This window comes from Lathyrus oleraceus, chromosome 5 (assembly GCF_024323335.1).
Source record: "Lathyrus oleraceus cultivar Zhongwan6 chromosome 5, CAAS_Psat_ZW6_1.0, whole genome shotgun sequence".
Classification (NCBI taxonomy): Eukaryota; Viridiplantae; Streptophyta; class Magnoliopsida; order Fabales; family Fabaceae; genus Lathyrus; species Lathyrus oleraceus.
In genome coordinates, this window is record NC_066583.1 from 261,083,431 (window position 1) to 261,107,738 (window position 24,308).

General features: G+C 35.3%; 2 protein-coding genes across 4 annotated transcripts; both read right to left on the reverse strand.

The window, feature by feature from the left end:
* Positions 1 to 11,740: 11,740 nt before the first annotated feature.
* Positions 11,741 to 14,179, reverse strand: LOC127083722 (elongation factor Tu, chloroplastic). Its single transcript, NM_001426886.1, has 2 exons — positions 13,352 to 14,179; positions 11,741 to 13,085 (listed from the first exon to the last, which is right to left on the reverse strand). The coding sequence occupies exons 1-2, from the start codon at positions 13,961 to 13,963 to the stop codon at positions 12,231 to 12,233; spliced, it is 1,467 nt and encodes a 488-aa protein (NP_001413815.1). The 5' UTR covers positions 13,964 to 14,179; the 3' UTR covers positions 11,741 to 12,230.
* Positions 14,180 to 19,893: 5,714 nt separating this feature from the next.
* LOC127083723 (probable serine/threonine-protein kinase WNK3) lies at positions 19,894 to 23,995 on the reverse strand. Of its 3 annotated transcripts, XM_051024054.1 has the most exons (8): positions 23,555 to 23,988; positions 23,417 to 23,454; positions 23,060 to 23,287; positions 22,722 to 22,945; positions 22,454 to 22,611; positions 21,320 to 21,503; positions 21,108 to 21,245; positions 19,894 to 20,998 (listed from the first exon to the last, which is right to left on the reverse strand). In XM_051024054.1, exons 1-8 carry the CDS (start codon positions 23,633 to 23,635, stop codon positions 20,274 to 20,276), a joined length of 1,776 nt encoding a protein of 591 aa, XP_050880011.1. In that variant the 5' UTR covers positions 23,636 to 23,988; the 3' UTR covers positions 19,894 to 20,273. The 3 variants fall into 3 exon arrangements, with proteins under 3 accessions (XP_050880011.1, XP_050880010.1, XP_050880012.1); XM_051024053.1 differs by having other exon boundaries at positions 23,060 to 23,454; positions 23,555 to 23,995; XM_051024055.1 differs by lacking the exon at positions 23,417 to 23,454 and having other exon boundaries at positions 23,555 to 23,989.
* Positions 23,996 to 24,308: the final 313 nt, after the last annotated feature.

A 24,308-nucleotide genomic window follows, 5' to 3' on the forward strand; every position in this document is an offset into this window, starting at 1 on the left:
GATGAAGTGTTTCAAGTGTGGGAAAGGTGGTCACTTGGCTGCAGAGTGCCGATTGAAGACTGTAACTTGTTTCAACTGTGGAGAGTTGGGTCATATCAGTCCCCAGTGTCCTAAGCCGAAGAAGGAGAATCAGTCAGGAGGCAAGGTTTTTGCTCTATCAGGTTCTGAGACTTCTGCAGATGATCGTTTGATCAGAGGTACGTGTTATATTAATGGCTTTCCTCTTATAGCTATTATTGACACAGGTGCTACTCATTCTTTTATATCTGTGGATTGTGCTGTGAAGCTTAAATTAGAGATATCTGAGATGCGTGGAAGTATGGTGATTGATACTCCTGCAAAGGGTTCAGTGACTACTACTTCGGTTTGTTTGAGTTGTCCTTTGAATATTTTTGGTAGAGATTTTGGGATAGACCTCGTGTGTCTTCCATTAGTGCAGATTGACGTTATCTTGGGTATGAACTGGTTGGTGTTTAACCGAGTTTATATCAACTGTTTTGATAAGACGGTGATATTTCCTGAGACTGAGGAAGGGCAGAGTCTGTTTCTATCAGCCAGGCAGGTGAATGAGGAAGTGGCAGATGGGGCAGAGTTGTTTATGCTGTTGGCAACTTTAGAGGCTAAAGATAAACTAGTGATTCGTGATCTAGCAGTGGTGTGTGATTTTCCTGATGTGTTTCCGGAAGAAGTGAATGAGTTACCGCCAGAGCGTGAAGTTGAGTTCTCGATTGAATTGGTACCTGGTACTAGACCGATATCGATGGCTCCGTACCGTATGTCTGCTGTTGAGTTAGCTGAATTGAAAAGTCAGTTGGAAGATTTGTTGGATAAGAAGTTTATTCGTCCAAGTGTGTCACCGTGGGGTGCACCAGTGTTGTTGGTTAAGAAGAAGGAAGGTACTATGAGGTTGTGTGTGGACTACAGACAACTGAATAAAGTGACGATCAAGAATCGGTATCCTTTGCCGAGGATTGATGATTTGATGGATCAGTTGGTTGGTGCGAGTGTGTTCAGCAAGATAGATTTGAGATCTGGGTATCATCAGATACGTGTGAAAACTGAGGACATTCAGAAGACTGCTTTCAGAACAAGGTATGGACATTATGAGTATTCTGTAATGCCTTTTGGTGTGACTAATGCGCCTGGAGTATTTATGGAGTACATGAATAGGATTTTCCATCCGTACTTGGATCAGTTTGTTGTGGTGTTTATTGATGACATTTTGGTGTATTCGAAATCTGAAGAAGAGCATGCTGAGCATTTGAGAGTGGTTTTAGGAGTGCTGCGAGAAAAGCAGTTATTTGCTAAACTGTCTAAGTGTGAATTTTGGTTAGAAGAAGTTAGTTTTCTTGGTCATGTGATTTCAAGAGGTGGTGTTGCTGTTGATCCTTCTAAGATAGAAGCGGTATCTAAGTGGGAAGCTCCGAAGTCTGTTGCTGAGATTCGAAGTTTCCTTGGTTTGGCTGGTTATTATAGGAAGTTCATTGAGGGATTTTCTAAGTTGGCGTTACCGTTGACGATGTTGACTAGAAAGGGGCAAGCGTTTGTTTGGGACTCAAAATGTGAAGAAGGTTTCCAAGAGTTAAAGAGAAGGTTGACTACTGCTCCTATTTTGACGTTACCGAGTTCGTCGGAACCATTTGAAGTTTACTGTGATGCTTCATTGTTGGGTTTGGGTGGTGTGTTGATGCAGAATAAGCAAGTTATAGCTTATGCTTCGAGACAGCTGAGAGTTCATGAAAGGAACTATCCGACGCACGATTTAGAGTTGGCAGCTGTAGTGTTTGTTTTGAAGTTGTGGAGGCATTACTTGTATGGATCAAGATTTGAGGTTTTCAGTGACCATAAGAGTTTAAAGTATTTGTTTGATCAGAAAGAGCTGAATATGAGACAGAGGAGATGGTTAGAGTTTCTGAAGGATTATGATTTTGGTTTGAATTACCATCCGGGTAAAGCAAATGTAGTGGCTGATGCATTGAGTCGGAAATCATTACATATGTCTATGTTAATGGTTAAGGAATTGGATTTAATTGAGCAGTTTAGAGACTTGAGTTTGGTGTGTGAGAGTACTCACAACAGTGTTAAATTGGGAATGTTGAAGTTAACGAGTGGTATTCTGGAGGAGATCAGAGAGGGTCAGAAATCCGATATGCATTTGGTTGATAAGTTGACTTTAGTGAATCAAGGTCGAGGTGGTGAATTCAGAGTTGATGAGAATGGTGTTTTGAAATTTAGTAGTCGGGTGTGTATTCCGAATGTTATTGAGCTTAAGAAGAGTATTCTTGAGGAGGGACATCGTAGTGGCTTAAGTATTCATCCTGGAGCTACGAAGATGTATCATGATTTGAAGAAGTTATTTTGGTGGCCGGGAATGAAAAGAGAAATTGCGAGTTTTGTTTATTCTTGTTTAACTTGTCAGAAGTCAAAGATTGAGCATCAGAAGCCGTCTGGACTAATGCAACCGTTGGCTATTCCAGAGTGGAAGTGGGACAGTATCAGTATGGATTTTGTTTCTGGTTTACCGAGGACAAGTAAGAATTTTGAAGCCATTTGGGTGATCGTGGATAGATTGACGAAGTCGGCTCATTTCATTCCGATCAGAATGGATTACCCGTTAGAGAGATTAGCTGAGTTGTATATTGAGAAGATTGTAAGTTTGCATGGTATTCCGTCTAGTATTGTTTCGGACAGAGATCCTAGATTTACATCGAAGTTCTGGGAAGGTTTGCAGAAGGCTTTGGGAACTAAACTGAGATTGAGTTCTGCATATCACCCGCAGACTGATGGTCAGACTGAGAGGACGATTCAGTCACTGGAGGATCTTTTGAGAGCTTGTGTTTTAGAAAAAGGAGGTGCTTGGGATTGTTATTTGCCTTTGATTGAGTTCACCTACAACAATAGTTTTCATTCGAGCATTGGTATGGCACCATTTGAAGCTTTGTATGGTAGGAGATGTCGGACACCTTTATGTTGGTATGAGTCCGGTGAGAGTGTTGTGGTTGGACCGGAGATTGTTCAACAAACTACGGAAAAGATTAAGATGATTCAGGAGAAGATGAGAATTGCTCAGAGTCGTCAGAAGAGTTATCACGATAAGAGGAGGAAGTCACTTGAGTTCCAAGAGGGAGATCATGTGTTTCTTCGCGTCACTCCGATAACTGGTGTTGGTCGAGCCTTGAAGTCGAAGAAGTTGACACCTCGATTTATTGGTCCTTATCAGATTTTGGAGAGGATAGGAGAAGTAGCCTATCGTATCGCCTTACCGCCGTCGCTTGCGAATTTGCATGAAGTTTTTCATGTGTCTCAGTTGAGGAGGTACATTCATGACCCGTCGCATGTAGTCCAAATAGATGATGTACAGGTGAGAGATAACCTGACTGTTGAAACATCACCTATGAGGATCGAGGATCGAGAGTTGAAGCAGTTGCGGGGTAAAGAGATTGCCTTGGTGAAGGTAGCTTGGGGAGGACCAGCAGGTGGCAATGTGACTTGGGAACTGGAGAGTAAGATGAAGGAATCTTATCCAGAGTTGTTCGCTTGAGGTATGTTTTCGAGGACGAAAACTCTTTTAGTGGGGGAGAGTTGTAACACCCCGATAATAATAAAATAATTATTTGAATTGAGTTAATAATTTAATTATTAATTTAATTAAATAATTGGAAATTTTATTATTATTATTATTTTTTGAATTATTATTATTTTGGAATAATAATTATTATTTGGAAAATATATATAAGTTGGAATTAAGGAAAAAAACCATTGGGAGTAAAAACATTTTCACGTGAAAACAGAGAAATCGTGAAAAGGGAAAAGGGCAGAGAAGAGGAGAAAGGAGCTGAAGAGCAAAGGCTTGAAGAAGAACGGAAAGGCTTGAAGCTCAAAGATTCGCCGGATTGTTAAGGTAAGGGGGGTTTATCGTCGATTAATGGGTATTTTGGGATAATATGTCATGGGTAGTGATAAGCCGTTAATTTGACCCTAATTGGGATTTGTAAATGTTGAAATGTTGTTGGATGAACTGTGTTGAAAGTTGAAATTAAATCGGTATTTGTGTGAGTAATGTTTTCCCGATCGTATAGCTGTTTACGGAATCGGAATCGGAGGTCTGGAAGTCTTCCAACGGCGGAATTCTGCATTCTGCCGTGTGTTAGCGCAGGAATTGTTGTTTGGTCTGCGTTAACCGGTTAACCCAGGGTGTTAACCGGTTAACACTGTATTGGAATGTGAAAATATTGAGTTTTGCCTGCGTTAACCGGTTAACCCAGGGCGTTAACCGGTTAACGCTGTTGCGTTTTGCCAGAAAGTGAGTTTTGCCTGCGTTAACCGGTTAACCCAGGGCGTTAACCGGTTAACACTGTTGCAGAGTGAAAAATTATTGTTTTTAAACGTGGTGTACCTAATTGAGGGTTGGCCTATGTTGCCTATGGTGTAATAGGGATAAATTCCCGCTGTTTTGAGCAGTATATGCAATATTGAAATGTACTAATATTGTGGTTGTTGTTTGGCATAATCTGACATGCTTATGTGATGAAAGATTGATGATGTATAATGATGTACATGATGCTGTGAATGTATATATTATGCATGTATGTGTGAATGGACTGTTGTATGGCTCAGAGTGTGAGCATATGTTTATTCTTGAATTATTGTTGATGTTGCATTGCTAGATGATTAGCATGCATGGCATAGCCTTCGGGGCTGTAGCTAATTCCCATAGTGAGGAATTAGTGAGTGAACCATTGTGGGTTGTTGTTGATGTTTGCATACTAGATGATTAGTGTGCATAGTCTAGCCTTCGGGGCTGTAGCTAATTCCCATGGTGAGGAATTAGTGAGTGAGTCACTAGGTCTCAAATGAGTGGGACTAGTGAGCTCAGTAGCCGTATCTGGAGGGATCGGTGAGCTTGAACTATATGTTCAAGAATAGTCGGTACCGCATGTGTAGAGTCTCATTGCATAAAAATATGTATGGCGTGTAATATGAATGGATGTGTTCCAATATTATACGTGTGTTGTGTTGTTGTTAAGTATGATTTGAGATTATACTGGTATTGTATATTGATGTTGAGTATGATGTCTAAGCCAATGAGCTATTACTGAATGTGTATTGCAATTAGGGTGACTGATGTGTTAATTACTTGGCATTACATGTTGTTTTATAATGCTTATTATATTGATTGAGGAACTCACCCTTACAACTATTTTTCAGGTAACGAGAAATGAGTTGAGTAGAAGCAAATGCTTGGAGTCTAGTGTAGTCTCCCTAGTGGGTCATGCTCTGATAGATGTAACATCGGGCGGGAACACTTTGATTATTATTGTTGTTGTTGTTGAACTAAATTACATGTGATGTTACATGTTTTGCATGATTGAGTTGATCTCTATCCGCTGCGTAATTGTGCAAATACTTTATATTTAAATTAAATAAAAGAGCATGATTGTTATATTGTTTAAATGGTATGGAATGTTTGTGTGACACCCTTGGTGCACTATTACTCTGATTATATGTTTATTATTTAAATAAAATTTTGGGGTATTTTAGAAGGGTGTTACATAGGGGACCGATGCAAATAAGTGAATGATCCAGAAAAAAAAAAAAAAAGGAAAGCAAAAAGGCAACTCCGGTATAGGTGACCCTCACAAAGTCATTTAAACCAAAGAATTATAAAAATTTGCTACAAAAAGAAAAAGAAAAAGAAAAACTTAACCATTGTTAGTTGGTTCAGAGGTATCTGGCACTGAACTCGGTAGGGCGGATTACGATCCGATCCCCCATAACTACAGTTGGGTCCAATAAAAGGGTTTACACATGTTTATGTGCCAGAAACCCCATGCTCAAATCATAATCACTAACAGGTCACTCTACTACGAAGCATGTACGGATAACGGGCTTAATGTGATTGCGCCTGAATGAAAAGGACACAAAAAGAGATGAAGAGGCAGGCCTAGGTGTTGTGGGATAATATGGGTTGGTTAATATAGGAATGAAGTTTATGTCCGTATTTGCGGATTAGTGTCATCATGATACCCTTAGTTCACTCAGTTAGTACCTATCACTGCATCCCGACTTGAACTTAGAATTTTTACCTAAAGCACTCGTTTACACAAATTTTCTTTTATGAGCTTTTTAATGTTTTGCTTGAGGACAAGCAAAGGTTTAAGTATGGGAGAGTTTGATAACACTAAAATTTACCGTATTTTCGACTCCGATTTCACATGCATTCTAGTTGTTTTATTGTTATTTTGTTGTGTTATTGTTATGTTTTCCTTTGTTTTCAGGTTTTTACTTTAATCGGAGCCCCGATCGAGAAAAGGAGCGAAAAAGAGCCAAAAACCCTAAAATTCAGCATTTTGTTCTTGTGGCCTACCCCATGGCTGGCGCCATAGACCCTGCCATGACGTGTCCAAGCTCAACTTACCTCAACTTCCATGTTCCCCACTACCTCCACTAAGGCGCCTCAGATTGGCCTTGTGGCGGGCGCCATGGCCTTGTGACGGGCGCCACAAGAGGAAAATAGTTTCCCTCCCATTTTCAAGTTGAAGGGCATCCAAGTCATTTCCATCTTTTTACTTACTTATAAATAGAAACTCGAATTCACTTTTACAATCATCCAAACTTAGAGCAGAGGCAAACTCAGAGCAACTTTGTTTCACTTAGGCATATATTCAGTTTTATAAAGTGGTAATCGCTTCGCATTGGAGTGTTACCACAATTGTGTAATCGAGTCTGTGATAGAGTCTGTAATCGAGTTTGTAGCACTTTGGAAGGAAGTTAATCCTGCCGCCATTTTCATTTCCGCTTTGCAATTTATTCAACCCTCCGATTGGAGCAAGTTTTTATTACTTGTCTTTATCTTATTTATTTTCCCGCACTCGCTTTACTTTATTTATTTCCTCGCACTCGCTTTACTTTATTTATTTCCTCGCACTCGCTTTACTTTATTTATTTCCTCGCACTCGCTTTACTTTATTTATTTCTCGCACTCGCTTTACTTTATTTATTTCCTCGCACTCGCTTTACTTTTATTTATTTCCTCGCACTCGCTTTACTTTATTTATTTCCTCGCACTCGCTTTAAATTATTTATTTCCTCGCACTTGCTTTAAATTATTTACTTTCCGCACTCGCACTACTTTTATTTGTTTTCCGCACTCGCACTACTTTTATTTATTTTAATGCACTTTTACTTTACCATGTCTAGCTAAATTTATAAGGTTAGAATGTAAGGATCGTAATTGAACCAGTAATCCGTACAATTGTTCGTAGAAACACTTAAGGGCTATTTTAACTTTCAACTTAAGTTTTCCCGCACTTCAATTTCGTTGGGTAAGATCGAAAACCGTTCAACGTCTTTTTAAACTTAATTGTTTTTAACTATTTCAAAAACAGCGAAAGCGCTTTGTTTAGTTCATTAGGAGATTTTAACATTAAGAAGAAAAGAGATTTTAAAACTATTTTCGGACGCGTTTATAAGTTTAGAGTCTGGTTCGTGAGAACCTCTTTTGGTTAAGAAATCCAGGTTATAATACTTTTCAACTTAGTCAAGATACTATATTTCTTAAAAATAGGTTTACTACTCTAACGCAATGCGCGCCTTTTTATAAGTGACAATAAGAGGGTTTGATTAGGGAGTACAACTCGGTTCTGAATACGCGAAAGCGACAGTTCCTGTTAAATTAATTCTTTTCAAAGTAGGAAACATTGCCCATAAGTAGCTCTATTAGCAAGTACTTGGATTATTAATTGATTACGTGAATTACATTCGACCCTATCTTTATTAATTAATCTTTATTCAACACTTTACTTTTTATTGCACACTCCAAAAACACTTATTTTGATTGCCTTTGATAAACACCATAACAACAGATAACGATAGATTGACACTTGGTCTCTGTGGATTCGATAATCTTTTATATTACTCGGACGCGTTCGTATACTTGCGAAACATCGCATCATTAACTCCGATGTTTGGGATCCCTCGTGTATTGTGTCTACTTTTGAGTCTAGATATTTGTAACTTTTATTGATGATTTTTAACGTTGCACATGGCTATTTTTAATGAAGAACATGTCTGAATTGTTTTCTATTTTTGAACAATTTTATCGAGAAATAAGAATCCAATTTGGTTTGTATATTCGTACCTTAAGAAGTGACAATGCATGTGAATATTTATCCCAACAATTTCAAAATTTTATGTCATCTAATGGTATTCTGCACCAAACATCTTGCCCTCATACACCCCAACAAAACGGGGTAGTCAAACGCAAAAACCAGCATCTTGTAGAAACCACTCGAACCCTACTTCTCCATGGTAATGTTCCTCTCCAATTTTGGGGGAATGCGGTGCTCACGGCATGTTACCTCATAAGTCACATTCCCTCATATGTCCTTAATAATAAAATCCCTTATTCAATTCTGTTTCCAAACTCTCCTCGCCACCCAATTCCTCCTCGAGTATTCGGGTCTACGTGTTTTGTACACAATCTCTCCCCTGGTCTTGATAAACTAGCAGCTTGATCACCAAAGTCTGTCTTTCTTGGTTATCATCGTTCCAAAAAGGGTTATCATTGTTATTCTTATACTCTACAATGATACCTCGTATCATCTGATGTTACCTTCTCCGAGTCTGTTCCATATTTCGAGTTCGTTCAAGTATCTCCGGAACCTCTTCAAGAAAGTACTCCCACACATTTTCTTACGGTTATTAATGTTCCGCCTACCATTATCCCTCATCGGTTTATGGCTCCTGACCCCCCCACTTCTCGACCATTTTAAACATATCAGCATCGTCACCCAACGTCTGTCATCCATGTCCCTGAGGTCATTGCAGACTCTCCTCTGACGCCTCCGCCATCACCGGATCTGATCCTACAACCTGAGTCCGATCTTCCGATTTCCCTTCAAAAAGTTATACGTCAAACACGAAATCCTTCTCCACATTATATTTATTTATGTTATCGTCGTTTTTCCCCTTTGCAGTATACTTGTTTGTCTTCTGTTTCTATTCCTAAAACTCCATGTGAAGCATTATCTCACCCTGAGTGGAGGCAAGCAATGATTGATGAAATATGTGTTATTCAAAACAGTGATACCAGAGAACTGGTTCCTCTACCCCCTGGGAAATCTTTAGTAGGTTGTCGTTGGTCGATTTAAAGCTCGCCTGGTAGCCAAAGGATACACTCAAATTTTTGGATTGAATTATAGTGATACTTTCTCACTTGTAGACAAGATGGCATCTGTTAGACTTCTTCTAGCCATTGCAGCCATTCTGCATTGGCCTCTTCATCAACTTGACATCAAAAATGCTTTTTTACATGGTGATCTTGAAGAGGAAGTATATATAGAGCAGCCACTTGAATTTGTTGCTCAGGGGGAGTCATTGAATATGGTGTGTAGGCACAAGTCTCTTTATGGTCTTAAGCAATCTCCGAGAGCTTGGTTCGGAGAGCTTGGTTCGGGAGATTCAAATTTGTAGTACAACAGTTTGGTATGGTCCGTAGTGAAGCTGATCATTCTGTTTTTTATCGTCACTTAGCCCAAGGGTGTATTTATCTTAGTGTGTATGTAGATGATATTGTCATAATTGGTAGTGATCAACAGGATATACTCCAGTTAAAACAACATCTCTCGAATCAATTTCAGACAAAAGATCTTGGTAAACTCCATTATTTCTTGGATATTGAGGTAGCCCAATCTAAAGACGGTTTGGTTATTTCTCAACGAAAATATGCTATGAATATTTTGGAAGAAACGAGTTTGTTGAATGCTAAACCAGTTGATACTCCTATGGATTCAAGTGTCAAACTACTATCCAATCAGGGGGAGCCTCTATCTGACTCAAGAAGGTATAAGAGATTGGTTCGAAAGTTGAATCATCTCACCGTCACTCATCCATACATTTCTTTTGCAGTTAGTGTGGTAAGTCAGTTCTTAAAGTCCCCTTGTCAAGAACACATGAATGTTGTTATCCGGATTCTGAGATACATCAAATGTATTCCAGGAAAAGGTCTAGTGTATGAAGATAAAGGATATACTCAGATAATTGGATACTCTAATGTTGATTGGGCAGGGTCACCCATTGATAGACGATCCACCTCTAGGTATTGTGTACTTGTTGGAGGAAACCTTATATCCTGAAAAAGTAAGAAACAAAACGTAGTTGCAAGATCAAGCGCCAAGGCAGAGTATGGGATCATGGCAATGACAACATGTGAACTTATTTGGTTAAAACAGCTGCTCAAGAAACTTCAAATTTAAGAAGCAAAACTAATGACACTTATTTGTGATAATCAAGTTGTATTGCACATTACTTCAAATTCAATCTTCCATGAAAGGACCAAACATATTGAGATAGACTGTCATTTTGTTAGAGAGAAGATCGAGTCAGGTGACATCACAAGCTTTGTTAACTCCAATGATCAATTGACAAACGTGTTTACAGAATCTCTGCAAAGCTCCAGAACTATTTATATATGTAACAAGCTTGGTGCATTTGACTTATATGCTCAAGCTTGAGGGAGAGTGTTGATATTTATAAATATAATGTTAAGAATATTTATATATAGAATAGTCTCACATCAACTATATCATATAATTAGTTATAATCTCTCTATATATAATAAAGTCCCCGTAGTATTTTTCAAAACACACGATTTAACATAAATGTCTCTTAATCTCCCCTAATTCATTACATCTCATTATTTTTATGTCTTATATTTTTTTTAACATTTGAAACTGTATTTATTATAAATAAAAAAATTAGGTCTCGAGGAAAAATGCATTATTGAATAATAATGTGCATGATGAAAAAGAGAAGGATAAAAAGAAGGGAAAAAAACATTATTATAACTTTTGTATTACACCATATTATTTATAGGGCTAATTGTAACAACTTTGGGAGAAAAAATCTAATAAACTAGAAAGAATCTCTAACAAACTTAGTACACATTTAACTAACTTAATGATAACATAGAGTTTATAAAACCTTTGGAAATCTAGCAATTTAGATATTCACGTCCTCTATTAAAATGAATCTAACCTGATTTTAATTATTATAATAACGACTCCGTTTGATTTCTTTTATGTTAAATTCACATTGGCATTTAAGCTTTTGTTCAATGGGATCAGCAAAATGATATATAAGTGACCACAAGATAACATGGGTGCAAATGAACACAGGTTCGTAGCTTTAAGATGCACAAGGTTTGGCATTGACCTTTTAGTTTCTGGCCAACTCCTTACTTCGTGAGAGCCAACAACAAAGAGTAGAAGCTGAAATCGCTTTTATTTATCACAAGCCGTTGAAATTAAACTAGACACTCTCCAATTCGAATTCATTATAAAGAAATTATGTTGAAGATTCAATATTTAAATTCATCTGCATGTTTTAAAAATAGTGAGATCTAATGGGTTTAAATGGTACAACTTTCCACATAATACCTCATTTGAATAACATTACGAAAATCCAGATCCTTGAAATTTCCGGTAAACTATTCTATTAGCAGATCCTTATAGCAGAGTTCATGCATCTATATGACAAGAGGAAGCTGATTTTCAATAGTAATTCTATTACACCAGATAAGATGAAGTGAAGTAAACCATATATGTTTATCTCATAATTGTAAGAAAAAACTTCTACCGCTTCTGCCTTCACCATAGGTCGAAGGAAAGCTTCTACCGTGTCCAAGACTCTGTCAACACGATCCCTGACAGGGACCAAAACAACTTCTTTTGAATCGCACAAAAAAGTGAAGCATGGACATCAACTGTCAGAGGAGGAATTCAATAAAGTTTGCTAAGTTTTCAAAACTAATCTGCTTAGATTTTCATATAATTTATGCTATCCATTTTAACATGGATATGAAAAGGGCACCAATTAAGTTATTGTTTCAACCACAGAATATGATAAGTAACATCGTTCAGCTCTATCTAATAAAGAGGAAAACTGTAACGGTTGATTCCTCAACCAAAATCTCATCGTTGATGCAATTTAAGGAATTCAACGGTAACAGAACAAACAGGTATAAGCAAGTAACAACAACAAAACATTCTGATGGAAAAATAGTACCCAATTTGACTAAAGATCATCCCGAAGTTAAAATTTAACCCTATAAATTACCACAGACAAGTTGTATAAAAGGGCAAAAGTCAATTAATGGATTGCATTAAAAATAAATAAATAAAGAACCCCGTTTAAAGAGTGGTGCTGCATCGTTGGATAGAAATCTTCATTCACTCAATGATAGCTCCAATAACACCAGCTCCAACGGTCTTCCCTCCTTCTCTAATAGCGAACCTCATTCCTTGTTCGATAGCCACGGGAACAATGAGTTCCACCACGATCTTCACACGATCACCAGGCATCACCATCTTCGACTCCTCATCCTTATCATTCATAATAGAAGTAACTTTTCCAGTTACATCTGTCGTCCTCATGTAAAATTGAGGCCTATAACCAGCAAAGAAAGGTGAGTGTCTTCCACCTTCTTCCTTCTTCAAAACATATACAATAGCACTAAACTTAGAGTGAGGAGTGATAGTTCCGGGCTTAGCCAAAACCATCCCTCTTTGAATGTCAATCTTCTGAATACCTCTCAACAACAACCCCACATTGTCACCCGCCATAGCATCATCCAAAATCTTTTGGAACATTTCTACACCCGTCACGGTAGTGTTCCTTGTTTCCCTCAAACCGACAAGGTCAACCACATCACCAACTTTAACCAGCCCTCTTTCAATTCTCCCAGTGGCGACTGTTCCACGACCAGTGATTGAAAACACATCCTCAATGGCAAGCAAAAAGGGGAGTTCCGTCTGACGTTGAGGGATTGGGATATATTTATCAACTTCATCCATAAGCTGATAAATCTTATCCACCCACTGGTTATCCCCACGTTTAAGAGTAGGGTTTGCCATTAATGCTTCCAAGGCCAAGAGCGCCGAACCAGAAACAATCGGAATGTCATCGCCAGGAAACTCATAAGATGAGAGAAGCTCCCGAACTTCAAGCTCCACAAGCTCAAGAAGCTCCTCATCATCCACTTGGTCCTGCTTGTTCAAAAACACAACCACGCTCGGAACACCAACCTGAGAAATCAACCAATCAAAAACCATATAGTACACAACAATAATGACAAAAATTCACCATAGAAAAACTATCTACCAATCAACCCTAACATAATAAAATCTACTGCAAGTGCCTAAATTCCACACATCTATTATCCGCTGGCATTTTTAATTCTCAACATTAGCAGTGTAAGATTGCAACAAATCTTTACTAGTTCTAATTAAAACTAAAATTCCCGGAGAAACTATTACTAATATTATTGTAATAATCAAGATAAGATAATTACCTGCTTGGCGAGAAGGATGTGTTCTTTAGTTTGAGGCATGGGACCATCGGCGCCGGAGACAACGAGGATAGCGCCGTCCATTTGAGCGGCACCAGTGATCATATTCTTGACGTAATCAGCGTGACCGGGACAATCGACATGAGCGTAGTGACGAGTTTCAGTCTCGTACTCAACGGTTGCAGTGTTAATTGTAATTCCACGTGCACGCTCTTCGGGAGCAGCGTCAATTTCGTCGTACTTTTTAGGGGCGCTGTTACCGAGGGAAGCGAGAGCCATAGTGAGAGCAGCAGTGAGAGTGGTTTTGCCATGGTCGACGTGGCCAATTGTACCGATGTTGAGATGAGGTTTCTTGCGCTCGAATTTGCCACGGGCGGCGCGGACGGTGAAGGGAGAGGAAGAAGGACGGTTGGTGCGTTGAGAGGGAGTGAGGTGGAGGATTGTGGAAGGGTTGAGGAAGGAGGAAGAGAGGCGAGTTAGGGTTAGTTTGGGACGGAACGATGTTGAGTTTGAAACGGAGGCGGAGGCGGAGGCGGTGAAAGTGTGGGAAAGTGACGGTGGGTTAGATAGTTTGAGTTTGGAAGAAGTGGTTGCGGCGGTGGAAGAAAGTGCCATGGTTGAATTGAAGGAGAGAAATTGAGTGAGAATCGAGAGTGTTGGAGAAGAGGATTTGGTTATCTGTTTGGGTGGAGTAGTGTTTTGTATTGTGTGTGTGGATAATGAAATGAGAACCTCTTCTTATCAATTGAATTTTATCCTCTCGATTTTGGATTGACGTCTGCCTCACTACTTTGCCACAGTCTACTCAATTCACTCCGGGTTAGATTTCATTATAAGATATTTGAACCAACTAACCAAACGTTACTGGGTATTAGTACTAGTACTTGCTGTAAAATTAAAAAGGAACTTACCGAGTACTAATTCCTAATTATTTATTTCTTATTTATTTACTATTGTTTGTCATTTTTATTTAATTTAAATTTATTCTTTCTAAGATTTTGATTTTTATGGTATTTGTTTGTTATTAAATTTTAATATTTATCGTCTCTACTTATTCGACTTTTTTCCATATAATTATGTGATTTAATTATAATTAAAATGTTCCCTTGTTTGTTATCCATTAAAATAAAATAAATTTTGAATAATAATATTCATTTATTATTGAAATAGTTTTCTTTTAAAAAAGTTTAAAGCAAATACAAAATTCACCAACAACAGCTATTTCTACAAAAATAATATTTGTAAACATTTTTCATTCTATATTAAAAATTAGTTTTTATTTGAATTTATGGTAGGGATGTTCAAATCCAAACTGATCTAAATAAATACTGCAAATCGATATAAAAATATTGAAAATCGCAATAATAAAAAATTATTGAAAGTATTTGGATGTCATTTTGTAAAAACGTTCGGTTCGAATTGGATTTCTAATTGATTTTTCAAAACTATTGAATACTTATCTAAATAAATACTTATTTTTTATTAGTATTTGGATATCATATACTTATTTATTTTTTATTAGTATAATATGTTGTCTTAATTGAATATTATATAATACTTATTTTTTTCAATATTATTTTTTAGTTTGATTTATTTTTATTGAAATACAATAGATTAAGAGATATTTGAATGCTCCTGATGATGATTCAACAGTGATATCAGAGTTGATGGTTCAATTAAGGGATCAGTTTCTTGTATCGAAAGTCTTTCTAAAAATGTGGTGGTTGTTTACTGTGAAATTTAGTAAACAAAAGCAAGTTTCAATTTACTTAAGGTATTAAACTCGAAAAGATCTCATGACATATCCGTGTGAAGCATAAACTTTAAATAATTTTGAAATCAATACCGAAATGTGGAGTTTGGAAATAATATTTGAACTTTAAACAAATTGAAATGCAAAGAATTTAAAATAAAGTGATTGGAAATAATTTAATTGCAGAAAATGCTTGAACATAAAGACTTTAATTTGTAAAAAGTGGAACGCATACGTACATTTTCAACTCTTTTCTCAATCACATTGATACTTTAAGTCATGTAGAATATGCGTACAATTGCAGACTCCTAAAACTCAAAGTGAATGCTACTTATATATTAATCATAAGTTAATCGTCTACAACGGTTGATAAGCAAACATGTCACGTCTTCACTTCCATGCAGCCTTCGTCTTCGACAAACTTCCACGTGTCTTTCAATAATTGTTTGATCTTATCCATTTACACCTCATTCGACTGCATAGAGAATATCTTTGGAAACTCTGAGATCTACTAAGTCCCAAAACTTCTTGATCTTCATCTGACTACAATTTCGACCATAGCGAAAACTCCTTGTTGACAAATCGAATTCGTCGAAATCCTATTGGCCATCATTAACCACTTTGACTTTTCACAGACCACTATTACATGACTCTTATCACATTCTTGTACTTTTAATGTTGATGTCGAAAATATGATATAACAAATTTTCCCCCAAAATGTCATGTTTCGATTTTAGATTAAAAGAGAGAAAAATGACATTTCTGAGTGTATTTTCGATATTGTTCCAACTCCCTCGCTTACGTCATCGTCATCATTACCATTTTACTGCGCTTTATCATTTTCCAGAAAATCCTTTAAGAATCCTGTCATTACTCCTAGTTTCTAGGAGATCATGCTTTTGCATGTCTCGTTAAGTGTTCCACTCACATCAATTACTCCACTTCTTACCAACTCTCTCACTTCTCAAGATACGAAGTGATCCACATTCCCACGCATATGCCAAGTGTCTGCTACTGAGAAGGAAGGAAACTCTATAAGCACCTCCATAATACTTTCTTTTCAACTTCTTCACTTTCTCTCTCAATTTTTCGCATACATAAAAACCTTTTTTCTTCACACTAAGCTCTGCAATCTTCAACAATGACAGCTAACACTTCATCCAACAAATTCGATACTAGAAAGTAGGAAGAATCCAATGGCTTAGACGCTTTTTCCATTTTGGCACTTTTATAAATACCATTTTGGCGCTTTCGCATCTAAATATGGTATTCTATTACAATTCAAATTTCATGTAGCATAGGTTTATACCTTTTTAAGTATTTTCAATTTACTCTCAGGATTTGATGATTAGATGCTAACTTTTCGTTCTCATGAGCATTATTTGAAAATACTTGAATGATTCTAAATGGATCTTCCCAATTAGGAGACATTTATCCAAAATCTTATCTCTTCGATCCATAGGTAAAATAATTTTCCACATATAATCTCCGACTGAAAAGGTCTTTACCTTAACCTTTTTATTATGGGTCTTAGTTATCCGCTCTTTTTGCCTTATTAAGACATCCAGGGCTCTTAATATTTCTTCATCCAAATCAACCATTTCATCCAACATCATATTCCAATAATGGTTGGATGAAATTTCATCCTGTCTTCATGATCCTAAAGAAATCAAAGTTGATACTACCTGCATAAGTCACGAAAAAATGCTCAGGTCAGGCTTCGCAGCAAATACAAAATTCTCCAATGAAAGTTGAGCCATCGAAACTTTGTGTGGTAGAAACCTTAAGGAAAATGGAGGATGACATGTGGCAGTACGAGAATCCTTCTGATCCAGGTTACTTTTCAGAAGACTACTTATCCAATCAGAAAATGTCTCTCAGTCATGAGCTCATCTTTAAAGACTAGTTGGACAAGTGTCCCTTATATATCATAAGCATGTTTATGAATGATGGTTTTTCATCTTTTTGTGTAATAATACTACAATTATGTATCCATAAGTGATAAGTGTGTCAGACTTTTGAACAAAGGCATTCCTATACTATTAAAGATGTCATGCATGTAAGTAATGTTGTTTTTGTCCAATATGTACCTCCTTGACTATAAAGGGAGAGCTCTTGTAACATATTTTACACAAACAATCACAAATAAATCACCTTGTGTGCTTAAGAACAAACATTTTCTAAAAATCTTTCACTTCTCTCTTAAAAACTTTAGTTATTATATTCATATTATAATTCTCCTACATAGATGCAAGTATGTTGTACACTTACCCCAAAATGAGGATCTTGTGTGTCATAAAATATTTGACCATCGATCAATACTACGGTCCTCGCTATTATGGAATGTAAATTTTAATTGTTAGTTTGTTTTGACTATTTGTTGATGATACAATTAAGATTGATTTCATGATATATAAGATTCCCAGACAATGTGGAACGATTTTTACAAACTTCTATTGAATATGAAAATGTTGATTTCCTTACTTCATTTTTCCATGATTGTTTGTGATAACTTTAATAGAAATGCACTTTTAAAAATATTTTCTTCTAAAATAATTAAAATAAATATTTTATGTTTAGCATAAAGATCAATATTTTTTTAAACTATTGTTGACATAAACTTGTAAAAAAAAATATTTTTAAAATCTAAAACATAATGTACCACTAGTTATATGATTTTGAAACCACTTTATAAGTAAATATTAGTGGCTAATTATTATTAAGAGAGAGAACTTTGATCATCTCTAAATAATGCTTTGGTCTTTAGCATCTCCAATTATACCACTTAATTATACATTTGAGTCGATTTTATTTGATGGATCATTGGTAATCATCATTGATATATATATATATATATATATATATATATATATATATATATATATATATATATATATATATATAATATATATATATATATATTATATATATATATATATATATATATATATATATATATATATATATATATATATATATATATATATATATATATATATATATATATATATATATATATATATATATATATATATATATATATATATATATATATATATATATATATATATATATAATATATATATATATATATATATATATATATATATATATATATATATATATATATATATATATAACATTCTTTTTAATCTCTTAAATAATATTCAATTTACTATTTTAATTTCTTAACCAGTGCTCCGGAGGTATTCTTAGTATTTTTCTTTTGATTTGTAAAAGATTAATTATCATATTATCAATTTAATTGAAATAAATTAACAATATAAAATATTTTATAACGTTGATTTATTTTAAATTTTTGACTTTTATATCAACTTTTCTTTAAAGTGTTATATTTAAATGATTATGATACATTTGATTATGGATGTTCAAAATCGAACCGGTCCAATAAAAAACTGCAAATCAAACAAACTCAAATCGAAACTGTAAAAAATTGTATTTGATTCGGACGTATATGAACTATTTTTCAATAAAACCGCACAATTCAGTTCAGTTTGCAGTTTGTATTTTAAAAACCGAATCAAACCAAACCAAATCGCATTACGTTATAACTCAAAATTTACTTATCTTACATTCAACACAAAACTCAAACCTATTATACCTTAGTCTTACGATTACGAACAATTTTCTCTTACTCACACTTATAATTTCAATTTCAGCCTCTTCAAATCTCCCTTGAAAGTATCTCACATTCTTCTAATCTTTCTTGTCATTTAATCTCTCCTCTTCTATTTTAATCTCACTTTTTTAATGTTCATTCTTTTTCATCTTCTCATTTTTATACTATTATTTTTTCTTCAATTACGTTTTTATTGCATCTTTCTTCTCTTCTCTAGTATCGCATATCTTATATTCTTTATTTTTTATTTTTTCTAATCTTGCATCTCTACTGTTTTTTTCTGTTTCATTATAATATTTTTTTTATATTATTTTATATTAATATTTTATATTTTTATTTCGCTTTTGGTTAATCAGATTTTAGTATATTGAATAAGAAGTTGTTATTCAAACCATAGTTTGATTCAGTTTTATTTCTAAAAACCAACTGAACTACATATTTTTTCACACATTTTTTTTATGTAATTCAGATGATTTTTAACATAAAAACGCTTAAATCTCATCAGAAACTGCGTATAAATTTTTCTACAGTGATAGTATGGTAATTAACTCTTAAACTCTTATGTTATTTAAAAAAGTTTTATATCATCAAAACATCACAATAATTCATAAAATTTAGAGATGATTAAAATTAAAATTTTATAAAAAAAATATATAATGGTTAACAATTATCCTGACATTGTATAGTCATTCCGTATTAATTAAGTTTTTCTAAAAATTGAAATGATAGTAAATTGGCACCACGTATGAACCATGTTTAAAAGCCACTCTATTTCACACAAGTACACATGAAGTTCTTTTTTTTACCGTCTTTTTTGCTTTGACAAGTACACATAGAAGTGTAACCACTGATTTCACTCATTTGTTTGTGCTCTGATTATTTGAGGTATTCCCTTAAATAAGCTCGTAAGATTAGAGAAGCTCCACGGAGACTTGATTGTGATGTCGTCTCCACATTAAAAAGACTTGTTGGAAGCCAAATCCACCACAAGAAGACTCTAAAACACTCAAGTCCTATTCAATATATATCCGAACCAAAGTTTTATTATAAACTTGATCTTAACAGGCAGACTTAAAACATTTTGTTCAAACTCAGTTTTAAATAAGATTAATTTTCTAATTTTTCTTTAAAAAAGTTGAAAACACTTTGACATAATAAATGAAAAATAATTTGCAATAACAAGATCAAATAGATGATACCATGCTCAGCATTTAACTGCTACCAACCAACGGTAAACTCCTAGTGAAAGCAAGAATATGTACAAGTATACACTTTCTATAGTTTAATAACTTGTACCAAACTATGTACAGATGTTATTATATTGGGGAATGAAATTGAAATAATCTAGTCTTACGACGCCCTATCATTTCACTACCCTTAAATACAGCAATAGCATTTAGTCTTCATGCTAAAGATGAGATTAAGTCTTCACTCAACCAAAATCATCTTGCAAAGATGATCAAAAGTTATGACTCCCCGAACCCAAAATATTAACTCTGTGCAATTTGTTCCAAGTAACATGCATGAAAGATTTACACTTCAGAGTCAGGCATCTGCAGGTTGCATATATTTAGAAGCTGTAGGGAAATTTCTGGAGAAAATTCATTCAAAAAATCTGAGACAGCTACTTGGTGCTTCTTCTTCAGTTCGTTTAACTCCTCTCTCTGCATACCCAACAAAGTTTCCAGCTTTGTCGCTATTTTATTGATGTCTTCTGTTTCAGATTCTTCCAAACTTACTGATATTTCTTCTTGAAAGGACATTTCACCAGCGGTTTCAAAATGGGCTGATGTAAAACTTCTTTCACTGGAAGGGGAATCAGCAGTCCCATCACATTCCTTCTCCGCACTATTTGCAAACAAGACGCCTGCCTCAGCAAACATATCCACTTCATGAGACAAATTTGAAGCACCGTGCAGATATGGAGAGCTTCCACCAACACCCTTAGGCGAGTCTGACCAGTACTTACGACCTGAAGGTAATATTTCCAAAGCAAGGCTGCCAGGAGAATCATTTGCTATGGGAGAAGCCTGGGGCATAGTTTCATGGGTATGGCCTGAATCCTGATAAGAACTATTGTCAGGAATTTCACTAGGTTTCCAGCTAGGGATGTGGTATCGAATTTCTGAGTCAATTGTCATTGCAATAGTTGAAACATCTTGATCACTAAGCTCCAACTCCTCAACCATTTCACTGGCAACAGCGACTGAAGTGTCTTCTCCAATATCGAAAGGGAAATGGATATTTCGAATATGGCCTAGAAGCAAATGGACATCAGAACTATGAAAAAGCAAATAGATGCTCTCTTTCTTTGTGTGTGTGGGTGCGTGTGGGGGGGGGTGGGGGGATCAAACTTAAGAGAATACCTGAAGAATCAGCAATTCGTAGTTTTAAAAATATTGTATTAACATCTCTCCTCTGGCCTTCCACAGTGAATTCCCTATTTGCCTCAACAGAGTTATCCTTGGCACTTTTTGCAATGGGTACATCATCAAAGTTATTTCCTGCATTTGATACATTGGATGGTAAACAAAAGTAGAATGCTAATTTGGTACTTTGTAATGTAAAGTATATTTACTTGAATGCGGGGTTCTAGATCTCGAAGATCGACCGACACTGTCACCATCAAAATCTGACTGAAGGAAGGGATCCATCAAGAGAGTCTTTGCAGGCAACCGTTGTGATACATGAGCAATACACTTCTCTATAAAGGCTGTAACTTCGGGATCATTTACTTTTGCCAATGATGCTGGCTTTATTCCCTATTGGAAAATTAAACAAAAACTATAATCATGGCAATGATAGAGACAATAGGGACCTATTTGGTTCTAGAAATTTTTTTCATTTTTGTTTCTGTTTTCACCAATGAGTAATAACTACATAATCACAAATGGTATAAGACAACGAGAATCTATTTGGTTCAAGAAATTGTTTTTAATCCTGTGGCTGTTTTCATTAAATATTACTTAAATCACTTCTTGTTTTCACTTTGATTTCTATTTACAATTAATTGAACATAACCGGAAAAATAAAAACAAAAAAAAATGTTAAAATAGTATATTGAATAATTTTTGGTTAAAACAGAAAACCAAAACCAAAACCAAACCCTTGTTCAAAAAAACTAAAATGGACCCAGAAATGTCACAATCTAGCCTTTTCGGAAGTCCACTTTAAAACACTAATCATATCACAATTTGATACATAAGGGGTACTAAGACTTAAAATGGTTCTTATAGAGAAGATAAATTAACCATTATGTCCTAGAAGTTAATTAGAGTTCACATGCAGCAAGTAGAGAAGAAGCAAAAAATAATCCAATTCAGGCACTTAAGGACTTTTATTGTTATTTTAAGTTCGGTTGCCGCAAATTTACCGATTTTTCCTTTCCAAAACACCCCAATAATATGAAATTCCTATAATATTTTAACATCTGAAATATGCAGAAGGGCTATAATTCCGACAGTATTATTGATTAGTTCAAAAATATGCAAATAAACTAATTATCACAATGTCAGTAGTACAGCAGAAGCGATTTCATCAACTTGATGCTTAAATTGATGTACTATCCAAATTCTAAAGGGTTCCAGAAAACCTTAGTCTAGCTTTCAGATTGAATCCTAAATTCATCCGCATTGAGATTAGAGTTAAAAATTCTAATGCCATTGTTCTATTAAAGTAAAATTGTCCAACATTTTGAAAACAATGCACTTACAGATGTGACTTTCTTGTATATTTGAGCAGCATTGGTACATTCAACATACGGGTACTCAACAGTTACCAACTCTAGCAAGCACATGCCAAAAGCATATACGTCAACAAGCTCATTGTACTCCTCTTCATAAAGTTCTGGGGCCATAAACTCTGGGGTACCTGGGCTCGTAAGAATTGCATACATTTTCAATAACAATGTTCTCACAGTAGTACACATAAGGATATTACATAAGGATAATACATGTAATGATTTCAAGGCCAAATGTTACCTATAACACTGTGAGCTGAACTGGCCTGTTGAAGAATGGCAGCCAACCCTAAATCACCAATTTTCACCTCCCCTTGATTCCCATTGACAAAAATGTTGTCACACTTAAGGTCTCTATGAATAACTGGTGGATTATGACTATGAAGATATGAAAGGCCCTCCAAAATCTGTCTAGACCATTTCTTCAAAGCTCTCAAATCAACATGCTTATGTTTCTTCCGGTATCTACATTAAGAGCACATGGATATCTATAAGCTGGAGGACGGTTGCAACTCATGGCCTAAAAATCACAAATTAAAAAATACATGAAACAAAACAAGAAACCAAAAAAACACTCACTGGCGCAATGTTCCGGACGTGAAAATTTCAGTAATGAAATTAATATTCTCACTCTTGGTGTCAACCCATGAACTGTAAAATTTAATAATATTCTTATGCTTCAAAGTCTTAAGCAAATGAACTTCCGAGTAAAGCCGCTCCAAATCCTCAGAATTACGCAATAGATCAGACACCTTAACCTGGTTCCAAGCCACTTCAATTCCTTCCAATTCATCAAAAGCTCGGTATCTGCATTTCCAAATTACTGTCATGGAAAAACATATCCAAATTCCAAACGTATCCATATCACATATACATTTCATTTCAACAATTAAGCATAAAAATTCATAAACAAAATAAACAAGATAAAAAGGATACACTTTTTTGAAAGCCCCCTTCCCTAAAACTTCCTTATACTGAGCAATCCATCCAACAAAATCAAAACAAGGCCATTGTTAGTTTTGGATCAGATCAAACAAGACATTTCATAATAGCCGATAAAAAATAACAACGCACCCGGCCATATCTACCGGTAGGATCAATTTCGGCGAACTCAGTATCGGGATCACTGTCTAGTTCGGAGGAATCCGGCGGCATTGGTGGAAACCCTACGTAGGTAGCTAAAACGATCGGCAAGACGATTGAAACAAAACCTAATGGTATTGAGATTGGTGAGAGGATGGATGAATGCGAAAGGGAAAGGGAATGAATAAGTAGGCAGAACAAGCATGCAAGAAGACGAACGCAATTAAGCAAAAGTGTGTGATGGATGGGTCGGTGAGATGAAAAAACGTTTGCCTTTCTCGTCGCTTTCTTCTTTTGCTATCTTTCTTCAGTGTAGGTGCCACGAGACGCAACAACACTCACGTCACGTGTTTTTATTTTTATTAGGCCTAGTCAAATACCTTCGAAGATGTTGATGGCTTGCTTGGATCTAATTTTGTATATCATGTTTCATTTTTTTGGATTTCTACTTTGCTTCTGTTGTAAGTTTCAAATTCATGACTAGGTTCAATATGGATTAGAAAAGAATAGGCAATTATAAATTATTATTTTTATTAATTGATTATGAAAGTATATATGATAAAGATGGATATTCCTTTTTTGACTCAATAAAAATGAATATTTTTAAAAACAATTAATACAGTCAAAAAAATTAGCAGAATTTTGTAGAAAGGAATAGTGATTTTTTTAAAAGGATGACATACTTAACCAATGGGAGGTAGCGTGTACAAACATGTGACATTAAATGTTTTTCTTTTAATTTTGT